Here is a 12,091-nt window from a genome sequence, read left to right as displayed (position 1 = left end):
AGACTTGTAACTTGTTGATTTATTACCCGATTTTAATAATTCCTTCTGTGTTATAATTTATGTTATGTAAATATTTGATAATAGTACAGAACAAAAACGAGTCCGGTACCCTATTCCGGTGCAGTGTTTGTGAGGGTGTTCCGTACATTTTAACATGGATAATTTGTTTCCAATATTTACTTGCAAGGCGGGTGCATCACACTAAAGTTGAACAGATTTCGACGTTTCTCCATTATAAATTGCCTAGCTCTGCTCGGTGAAATGTACTGAAATAAAGTATAATATGACTCAACTAAACATAATGCAAAGTACAAATATTAAGTTATCCAACAATCGTCTTAAGGAAATTAGTCATTGTACATTCCGCAGGTTTCTACGCTTCTAAGTGGCTGTGTAAATAATGTAAAGGTGATTTCACACTTGACTTATGTTATATTCTTGACATCTAAGTAGTTACAATGAATTGGCTGTTTGCTGCCGGGCAGTGTGCAAGCACCTCTAGGTGTCGGTTCGAAGGATATTGCCAGTGTCTAATGTGGGATGGTGGTAGGATATCTATATCCTCCACCGTAAACAAGGTGTATAACTCTGCACAGTGACCTGCGTAAGAGTATCGCGTTCCGGGATCAACCTGTGTATCAGCCTGTGTGCCAAGGCGATATAATTTTGTCGACTGGCGTGGGTTAATCATCTCTCGTCACTCGATACTCTACTTAGACGCCACTTCACATACCATCAAGTGCAATAGTTATTTCACATGCAAAAAAAAAGAATAAGTGCTAATCTCGTCACCCAGTTATAAAATAAATACTTTACTCCATTGCGCATTGGCGTAAACCAATGGTTCACGGTGTGTGCCCCGCGGCGCACCGACTCACAAATCCACGGCCACTCTTGACCCGCGCCGGACAAAAACCGACATTTCCTACTTTTTGCACTTCCATCGAATGTCCTTCCTATCAACCTCGTAGTGCCGCTGTCGTATGCAAAGCTATAAGATAGTTTAATAAAGTGCTATATTTAAAGTCTTGTGAAGAGGTCTTATTGAACTAGACGGATGGGTGTATTGATTAGATCTTGGTTTAATTGATTTGTTCAATAAAAACATGTGCCAGAAATTAGAACATAAATTTTATTTTAGAGCATATGAGAAGTACTTTCTGTCGGGATTTTTATAGCCTGTTTTCTTTAATTTTGAAGGGGGTGGACAAGGTGGCATGTGTATACTATAAATATGAATATAAAAACAATTTTTATAACAACGCTTATCGTAATTCATTTACATCATAACATTGTTAATGTGCGATGATTCATAACATTGTAGCTTATTATTATCGTATTTCAAGAAAAAGTATTTGAGCGACCATTTATATATTGGAAAACGTTCGCTATCGTTTTACGTGTAATCGTATTAACTAATCAATAAATATAATAAACAGTAGTTCGTTAATACCTTCACACGACGTTAGCGGCGATAGCCTAGTTGGGTGTGGAACGGACTGCCGAGACGAAGGTCCGCAGGTTCAAATCCCAAGGGCACACACCTCTGACTTTTCTAAAAATCATGTGTGTATTCTTTGTGAATTTATCGCTCGCTTTAACGGTGAAGGAAAACATCGTGAGGAAACCTGCACATCTGAGAAGTTCTCTATAGGAATTTCGAAGGTGTGTGAAGTCTACCAATCCGCACTAGGCCAGCGTGGTGGACTAAGGCCTAATCCCTCTCAGTAGTAGAGGAGGCCCGTGCTCAGCAGTGGGCAAGTATATAATACAGGGCTGATATTATTATCACACGACGTCAAACTGCTGTATTGATTTTGATGCAATTTATGTATATTGCTACGTCAAGCGACACTTAAGTAAACAGGTTACATCTAAAAATGGAACATAATATTTTGTTACGCGATGGTAAATGGTTTTATGTAATGCAATGGTCTATGGTTTGGTAAATGGTTTACATTTGCTGGTAAAGCTTACAAGCTGTAATTAAGTATGTTGTAATATCTTTAGCCAGTCTGAATTTTGAGTTACAAAATGAGTAACTGAAAACAGAGGGCAAAACGACAAAATTAACCGCACAAAGATTGCGAATAGTCATAGCTATCTAACTTATCGCGTATCGCTAGCATTACGACAGTCACCCGCATCTCGTATGGTCTTTTGTTCGTGGTCCATTGTTAGAAATGCAGATAAACATCGCAAGGCCGCGCCACATTCTGCCGATAATGTGAATATATTAACTTATTGTCTTTATAACATTTGTGGTAAATCTCGAATGCGCATAAATATAATTACGATGAATAATTATTATGTATTTTCTAAAGCGGAAACTTATTTGTGTCCACGTGAGTCGATTTAAGATAATTATTTACGGACATGTTTTTTTTTTTTTTTTTTTTTTAATGGCCGAGTTTGTTGCACTCTCTTTTTGGCAAACAGCGCATGAATGGTGGCAATTCCAAGGACATGAAGTTACGAATAACGTATTGCATGGCAATGCGTTGCGCTTGTTATGAGAGTATACGTGTTCTAATATATAAATATCTGCAATTGTTATCCGTGGTTTAGAACTAAACAAGAGATGCAAACCATGCTTTCTTATCGCTAACCAACTTCTTACGGACACAGTATGTAAATATATAGATACTTAAAAGAAATTAACACGTTCAAAATTTAAAAGAAATATTTAAAAAAAAAAAATATATGTCTTACCGCCATTTTCAATAAACATTTCAATCGCTTTTTCGACCTATCTCAAAAGTTGACCAATCAGGACAAGGTTTCTTTTGACACGCTTACAAATGAGTTATTATGATTGGTTAATTCTCGGATCGGATTGAAGATTGAGATTAGGATCCTTATGATTTATGTTTACGCGAATGTTAGACATTAAAATTAAACTTTTTTGTCGCGGTTTTAATATATTACTTTTTCTCCCGACATCTCGAAGACTTTGCAGCCTTCATGGTCACGAGGGATACTGAGTCCACTCTACCCGTGACCATAGTAAAAAAAATAGCTTAAATTTAATTAGGATCGTTTATTAAAAACAACTAATAATCGAGGAATGTCCGCTGCTTAAAAAAAAACATTTTAAATAGAAGCGGTCAGTGTAATGTGTTGTACTATTATATTCGCGACGTACGCGCGCGTACCCTTTGTCCATTGCGTGTAGCGTAATGCAGTTAATTGAACTAATCTAGGTTGACTAGGTTATGACTAGTCTAGATAACGTTGCGCGTTGTGTTCTGCAATTACGTTCGGAAGCATTGATTGTTGTTTAGTATTATGGAATTATGTAATTCGGTGGATGGCCGAGCGTCTTATTTTTATACTGGCATTTTTATACGTAACAGCGGTGATAGCCTAGTTGGGTGTGAAACGGGCTGCCGAGACGAATGTACGCAGGTTCAAATCCCCAAGGGCACACACCTCTGACTTTTCTAAAAAATCATGTGTGTATTCTTTGTGAATTTATCGTTCGCTTTAAAGGTGAAGGAAAACATCGTGAGGAAACCTGCACATCAGAGAAGTTATCTATAGGAATCTCGAAGGTGTGTGAAGTCTCCCAATCCGCACTAGGCCAGCGTGGTGGACTAAGGCCTAATCCCTCTCAGTAGTAGAGGAGGCCCGTGCTCAGCAGTGGGCAAGTATATAATACAGGGCTGATATTATTATTATTATTATTTTTATACGTGCATGGCAAAGTGATCTAAATGCACCTGAGGGTAAGTGGAGTGGTCCAATAGAATGTCGACTGACGAGAGATGAACACCCCTCTACAGTCGATACATTTATGCTGCCCTTTTGGAACCGTTTATACACAGGCTAATCCCGGAACGCGACACACTTACGTGGGCCACTATGGCGGGTTTTAACAACTTGTACACGGTGGTCGCTGTCCGGGCGAATATAAAATATATCCTATCACCAGCATGGTAAAGTAACACTAATATATCTAATGGTAAGAGAGATGACGTCCAGACAGAGTAACAACTACCGACTGACGAGAGATGATCCTTCACCAATCGAAACAATTTTACCGACTTGTTCGAAAAAGAATGGTATGTTAGTTAACATTACTTGAAAAAACAAAGAGCCAATGGCTCTCTTGATGTTAAATGACGTTCGCCACTTATGAACAATACAGTAGGTATCAGAATTACCATGAATACGTTGTAGACAAAGAAAGGAATAGCGTTTACATAGAAACATAACGGGGTGGAGGGCTTAAACCTCATGTTATACAAAATAAACACACATCACGCCTTTATCCCCTAGAGGCAGAGGTGCAACCAAGACACCCATTTTTCTCCATATTTGTACCGGTCAAAAATGTGCTAGGGGTAGAGTTAATCGCCATATTGGGCACAAATTCCAAACTCCGGACTCCTACGTTACAATGATTAATAAAAAGCCCTTATCTTTTGTTCGGAAACTGTTTATTACCTAAGAATGTCTTCCTTTACTGCGGCCCAATAAGAAGCGATTGTAATTTAATTAAAATATTATCTGCATTATAAACCGTTTATGAATACCGTGTTGTTTGCATTTTGCTAATACTGTGGCCTCAGTCCACACTCGTATCCTAGTAAATGACGCGTTAAATTGTTGACTTATATTCAAATTAAATCCTAAATATCAAATACAATATAATGTCTGTATTAAATTATTGTGCTAAGTCCTGGCTAAACTAAAGGCCAAGCCACGAAAACAGCCAAAGCACAGAGGCCTTATTCTCTATGACAGTGTAAACTCTTGACACAGTAGTGTTCGGACGACGAATTCGCGGGTTGGTCTTTATGCTTCGCAGAGCCATCTAGAGTTAAAGACTCTACCCGAAACTGCAAGGGGCGCCTGGCATCTCAGCAGGGCACGTAGAGTCCATACTTCCGGCCAAAAAAGGAGCACCCAAAAATGATTTTTCCCGACCATTATGAATATGTTTTTATAAGCAAAGGGTTCAGGTTAATCTTCACGCCCTGGCGCTAAAAACTTTAAGATGAGTCTCACGTTTCAACGCAAGTAATGCCATTAAACGTTAATGGTTTTGTGTGTTTTCCTCTAACACGTCAAAGGTTTTCACCTGTTTGCTAAAGTCATGATTGACGTGTTTACTCGATGATGTGAGTTCACGTTTCTTGGAATCGAACAGCGATTTAAATGAGATCTGAATTTATGCAGTCAGAATAAATTACTGCGGTTAACTGCAAATAGTATAAAACTTATTATCTATCACTTTGTGTCAATGACTAATGCTAATCCTAAATCCTTTCACCAATAGGTGATTGATAGTGATACATTATTCTTTAATTACTGACAAAAAAGTAACTTAGTTGTATAGATCTTTCCCGGCGACCTTTTTTTAGGTTCCAATACACAATAAACTTAATAAATTTAACAAAATTTTGAAGCCCCTCGTGGCATTTTGCCTGCCATGCCACTCTATTACTCCACTGACTTTCCCATATAGTTTGTACAATACATCCATACACATAATAAGATCGTAGATTTTCCATATCTATATTTACATTAAATATTTTTGGAATAAGAAATAAAAAAATTGTCTCATCACTTAAGATGTAAAGTATAATATGTCGAAAAACAAACGCAGTTGACAACGAAATTGTACATTTGGACGCGTGACGTCAATGAATTGGGATTTATTCAAATCGCTTTCCGTTTCCATAATAACGTGTTAGGTTACGTGTACATTTTAACGTACAAATGTTTAAGGTAAAAAATGTTCTGTCATGGGGTTATTAGGTATAGCAGGAGTTAGAAATTGAGCGTGTATAATGGTAAATGAGTGATTGAGTTAGACAATGAATGGCGAAACGAACAAACAGCTCGCCTGATGATAGGTATCTATAAACAGCAACAACACCCTAACTTTGAATTATGAAGTCCGGCGAGGCACTTCACTTCGTCACCTAAGACATTAGGGGCCATGCTAATAAACACTGTACACAACTGTCATAATTATACAACGTTATATTTCATTGAAAACTATTAATGACGAGGCTGTATGTGCTGGTACCCTTTGCCTTCCCAATAAAAAGGGGAAAATAAAAAAAATATATACAACGTTTAATCTCGCTTCTTCTCAAGGTAAATGTCATTCAACATGACAAAACACTGAATTACTATAACAGATGTATACAAAGTTTATTAGTGAGGCAAATGACCTCATAATGCGCAGTAATAAGACTGGTTACGAAAGCCTTCAAACTGGAAAATAACAGTGACATACCTATTTAACGGCAGATATAATATGTTACAGCGGTCCCTAACCAGATCTTTCGTACATGTGAGACCAAGAGCCGGTCCAATTGTGTTGACTGACGTTTGATAAACATAGTTTCGTCGATTGATTTGAACGTCACTTACCATTTATTACAGTGAAATGTGCAAGGGAAAAATAGTTCCTAATATACACATTTGAAGGAACGCATACAAACATTTATATCAAGGTTCACAAAGAAAAAACGAAAATTCATAGATGGTTCGGGAAACGTGCATATCATGCTAGACTTTAATATAATCAAACACAATTATAACACAGATTACCTTACGACGCAAGTCACAAAGATAGCGTACAGTCGCGTGAACACTATCAGCCAGTATAAATTTATCGAATGGAGAATTTTCATGTTTACCCTCAGATATCGCGAAGAAAAACTGCATCGGCTCACTTTCTAATGTAAACTGTAGGCTTCGAGTTTGCACATATATCTTATTGAGAAGGTGACACGTTTACTGAACACGGGAAACAATTAATTTACACTATCTATAGTATCTCAAAAATTACTAAGCCAATTTTGATTTTTTTCACTAATAGGGAACTAGATTACCCCTGGGTGCTCTAGGCTATATTTTATCCCGAAAAAACTCATTCACGCAGGCGGAAACAAATCTAATTCTATATAAAGACGTACTTTTATCTCGGGAAAATATAAAGCGAGTCTTTTATCCCAAAAAAACTTTTTCATACGGACAGCGCCGCTGGAAAAAGGTATTGGTAATAAAAAGAATAACCCTATGAGTAGACAGTTTTGTTCCAGAATTACTGATAGACACAAAACTTTACCTATTTTTTGGGTTAATTTCATAACGCACATGCCACGCCGTAGTGTCTCCTATTTACACATTAATCTCTGCAAATTAGTGTTATCCACGATAATTTATTTAAGCATCATGATGATGCAAAATTACGGTTTACGTAACTCTTTCATGAACCGTGATATGTCTCCGGTCGGTATCGCGCAGAGAACATACTGTTCATTAAAATAATCTGATTCTGCAGATCTTATCGCGATAAGTTTTAATATCCAGTCTAGTTTCATAGCAGACATAGCATATTATGCTCTTGACGATGAATTCAAAGCAATCTGTATGTGGCTTAGAATGCTAATAGCAAAACATAATCTATCTCTCGCTATACTTTATTTGGCTGACGTGATCCGCGGCATACTAATGCCTTTGTTCACCATTTTACTTTCTGAACAAAATACTTGCAGCCATTATCCTTGCCAAGAAGTTCCATTATCCATTCTTAGAATTGTAGATCATACCTAATTACACTTAGATTCGTAAACATTAGTACAAAACCTAAACATCTACTTCTTTCCAGTCTGTTTCAAAATCTTCGACCTGGACAGCGATGGGGTGCTCAACAAAAAAGAGCTGATCGACATGGTGGGCATCCTGTGCACAGTCGCCAACGAGAGCATCAAGAACCAGGGCTCCAGGGCCTCCACGCCGGACGGCACCGAGCCCGAGATAGAGAAGGGCTTCGACCCTGAGGTCATCCTGGTCAACCTACGGGAGAAGCTTGTGACTGTGCCGCGAAATGGCAGGAAACCGATGTTCCAGTTGGGACCTAATGGTGATTCGGAGGAGATTATTGTTTTGAAAGAGGTTTGTGGTTGTAGTTTTTAATAGTTTGTGAAATGTCGCTGTTATAACAATTACTTTAGCAAAATAAGTATTGAAGCTGATGGTAAGTATAGGGTAATCCAAACATCATTCAAAGCGAGGTGTTGCAATCAGCTACGATAGAAGCTGGCCTTTCTGGATATACATATAGGGTTGACTTCGAGAAGCTTTCTTAGTAACATTAATCAAGTTCTAGATTCAATTCCATGACAATCGCTTCATATTTTTCCTAAAGATTTTAATCCTGAATATGTGCACCTAGCCGGAGGTGCAAGAAGACGAGGGTCTGATCGCCAACGACACGGTCCTGACCCTGGAGGACTTCCTGATCTGGTCGGTGGAGAGCGCCGAGGGTCTCGTGACGCCGTTCCTGGAGCTCATCTACGAGGTGTGCCACATCGTGCTCGGGCTGCGGCCGCAGTGCAAGCACAAAGAGAGGGACATCGGTGAGTTGTGACGTGCCAATGTAGACCTTATTAATAAATAGACAGGGCAGTAGGTTTTCAAGAGTCGGGACGTATCGACCTTATTGACCGACTTATATCCTTAAGTCGTATCTGTCGCACATGTACAGGTCCGAATATCTTATTAATGACACTATATGAATCACACCTAATTGTTGATGCTTAGTGTCACCCTGTGAGCTCATCTGCTAGTGACGCCGCGTCTTCTTTGCACTCTGTAGTCATCCTCAGGCGCTGCGAGCGGATACATTTCTGACTTGAAACCAGTTCTAATTACTAATCTACAACCATCTGTTACGCGAACAATGCGGATGCATCAGGACTTACATATATTTTTTTTATGTACTAGGAGTTGAGCCTAGCTTCGCCTGCGTTAAAAGCTTTTCCAGCTACAAAAGTCTCTAAAACTACAGCGCCATCTGTGTAAAAAAATATAAAAAAATGCCATCGCAGTAAGTTACCGGGATAAAAAGTAGCCTATGTGTTAAACCAGGGCATAGCCTATCTGCGTGCCAAATGTCATTCAAATCTATTCAGCTGTTTTTGAGTTTAGTTCTAACAAACATCGAAACATTTTGACAAACTTTCTCATCTATACTATTATATAAAGCTGAAGAGTTTGTTTGTTTGTTTGTTTGTTTGTTTGTTTGAACGCGCTAATCTCAGGAACTACCAGTCCAAACTGAAAAATTCTTTTTGCATTGGATAGCCCTTTGTTCGTGGAGTGCTATAGGCTATATATCATCACGCTATACTCAATAGGAGCGGGGCAGTAATGGCTAATCTCAGGAACTACCGGTCCAAACTGAAAAAATATTTTTGCGTTGGATAGCTCTTTGTTCGTGGAGTGCTATAGGCTATATATCATCACGCTATACCCAATAGGAGCGGGGCAGTAATGGCTAATCTCAGGAACTACCGGTCCAAACTGAAAAATTCTTTTGCGTTGGATAGCCCTTTATTCGTGGAGTGCTATAGGCTATATATCATCACGCTATACCCAATAGGAGCGGAGCAGTAATGGCTAATCTCAGGAACTACCGGTTTCAACTGAAAAATTCGTTTTGTGTTGGATAGCCCTTTATTTGTGGACCGCTATAAGCTATATATCATCACGCTATGACCAATAGGAGCGGAGCAGTAATGGCTAATCTCAGGAACTACCGGTCCAAACTGAAAAATTCTTTTGCGTTGGATAGCCCTTTGTTCGTGGAGAGCTATAGGCTATATATTACTCACGCTATATTCAATAGGAGCGGAGCAGTAATGGCTAATCTCAGGAACTACCGATTCGAACTGAAAAAAATATTTTTGTGTTGAATAGTCCTTTGTTTGTGGAGTGCTCAAAGTTATATATCATAACGCTATGACCAATAGGAGCGGAGCAGTAATGGCTAATCTCAGGAACTACCGGTTTCAACTGAAAAAATCTTTTTGTGTTGGATAGCCCTTTGTTCCTGGAGTGCTATAGGCTATATATCATCATGCTATGACCAATAGGAGCGGAGCAGTAATGAAACATGTTGCAAAAACGGGGAAAATTATGAGTTTTGAGAGCTTCCATTGCCTGCGCTGCGTAAACGGTTAAAGTTATGCAACAATGATGTATGACGGGATTGTTTCACTTAAAAAGTTCTAAATAATATAACAAAGTCCCCCGCTGCATCTGTTTGCCTTAACGTGTTAAACTCAAAAACTACCTAACGTATTAAGATGAAATTTGGTATGGAGACAGTTTGAGACCCTGGGAAGAACATAGGCTCCCGGGAAACTACTATTTTTATAACGGAAAACTTTAGCCTGAATAACTTTATAACGCGGGCGGAGCCGTGAGCAAAAGCTAGTTTTTACTATAAGTAACAATAGTGATAAGTATATCTTTCATGTCACAATGATTAGTTCCGCTTCAACTGATGTTAAATGTCACAATGCATTGATTATCGACGCGTGAATGTACGTACGAATATTCGTGATAATTTGACAACGTTCAATCAGTTAAATTCGATTACCGGACTGAGCTAGATTCTGGATGTTGCGGGTCTAGTCCCTCGTAGCTTTTCGCTTACCAGCCACTTATATCTTGTTGCTTACACAGAAGTTAATATGACGACACAAGACATGTGTGGCCTGGACTTCGGTTACATGTATTTATATAAAAATATCAACTAAACATTTTGCATTAATAAATTAATCGTGCACCCGTCTTATCCCCCCAGAGAGGTTAATGAGATCATAACATATATTACGATTGTAAAAACTCTCATTACTTATATTATTGGTAATAAAGAGTTAGATATTTTTATGAGTTTATTTCACTAATTAAACTGACGTAGGAGTGTACTGTGACCGTGACCTTTTGTCCGCATCATTCGTTCAATCGAAGTATTATCTTCATTCAGTTTCGTTATCAGACCGTTTAAGACGTCGACGTAGCGCGCCGAAATTTCATAGTACGAAGACTTAAACATGAAAGGCTGGTAAAACGGGATCCTCTCACAGGGACCCTTAGTCATGAAGAAAACGAGATTGAAGACGACTTCTAAGTCGTTTTCTTCATGACTGAGGGTCGTGCACGCTTTGGTAAGTCTTGGTGGTGGCGCTGACGAGCTTCTTTCGCTCCAGCCTGTCTTGTGCCTGCTGCAGAGCATCCGTGTCTTCGATTCCCGTGCCCTCTCTGGTGTTAGACCATCGGATAGGTTATCGGGCTCTAGGTCTTTTGACGTCTACTCTATCCACCACGATCAGCTTATCCAGGTTGTCTGGCTGCCTTCTTTAAACGCGGTGGTTTTTTTTATACGTGCATAGCAAAGAGAACTCACCGCACCTGATGGAAGGCAGAGTACGGATAGAGAAGATAATCCCTCGCCAGTTGTCAAAATTATGCCGGCTTGTTTGAAACCTGATATACACAGGCACACCCCGAACGTGATGCACTTACGTGAACCACTGGGTTTTACATTTTGTATACGATGGTCACTATGCCGGCAGATACAAGCACCCTACAGCTAGGAAATAGGAATAGGAATAAAACCCACGGAAGTTAAAAGGAAAGAAATTTATATGAAAATTATTACCAGATAAAGCAAACTAACTTTGATCATTACTCATATGACGGAAAATGGGTGCACTAGTTGCACCTCTGCCTATTCATTCGGTGACAAAAGGCTTGTGTGAATTTGTGAGTATACTACTTATTTTTATTGGTTTATTATCTGGATCTATCTGCGGATATAGATTAAGATCAGTTATTAATTCAGACTGTCAATGCAATCTTTTTTGAAAATAGGTTCATAAGTACCAGAAATTAACATTTACTAAGAATTAGCCTCTATAATATTGTCGTAGTCTGTAGACATATTGGTACCACGTTATGACTCTTAAAACTGATAATAATTAAGATTATTATAAAAACTCACTGCATTGCATAAACATTAAGAAATTAAAGTAAACGAGTATATTACATAACGCACTGCGTATATATTCTGTAATTAGTCGGCAATGGTCGCGAGTTGTTACGATTGTGCACAAACATTGTTATCTGAAGCGCGAGCATCTCATTGTCGCGCCAAACTTGACACCGATACCGGCTAGGGTTGGCACTAGCGGCTGATTTCAATAAACAATACCACACCCAACTTGGATGAATGGTAAAAAATAAACACTTTTACTGGTGGTAGGTCTCTCATATG

The 12,091-nt window shown here is 38.8% G+C and overlaps 1 protein-coding gene across 6 annotated transcripts in view; it reads left to right on the top strand.

Annotated features, from left to right (window-relative positions):
- LOC115442384 (ubiquitin carboxyl-terminal hydrolase 32) overlaps positions 1-12,091 on the top strand; it is a 54,302-nt gene that overhangs the window by 17,113 nt on the left and 25,098 nt on the right. For all 6 annotated transcript variants that reach the window (XM_037436859.1, XM_037436858.1, XM_037436861.1 and 3 more), the window contains exons 5-6: positions 7,634-7,920; positions 8,201-8,384. In XM_037436859.1, the coding sequence (XP_037292756.1) occupies positions 7,634-7,920; positions 8,201-8,384 (471 nt within the window). The remainder of the gene's footprint in view (positions 1-7,633; positions 7,921-8,200; positions 8,385-12,091) is intronic.

This window comes from Manduca sexta, chromosome 9 (genome assembly GCF_014839805.1).
Source record: "Manduca sexta isolate Smith_Timp_Sample1 chromosome 9, JHU_Msex_v1.0, whole genome shotgun sequence".
NCBI classification, from domain to species: Eukaryota; Metazoa; Arthropoda; class Insecta; order Lepidoptera; family Sphingidae; genus Manduca; species Manduca sexta.
This window is presented reverse-complemented; position numbering and strand designations above follow the sequence as displayed.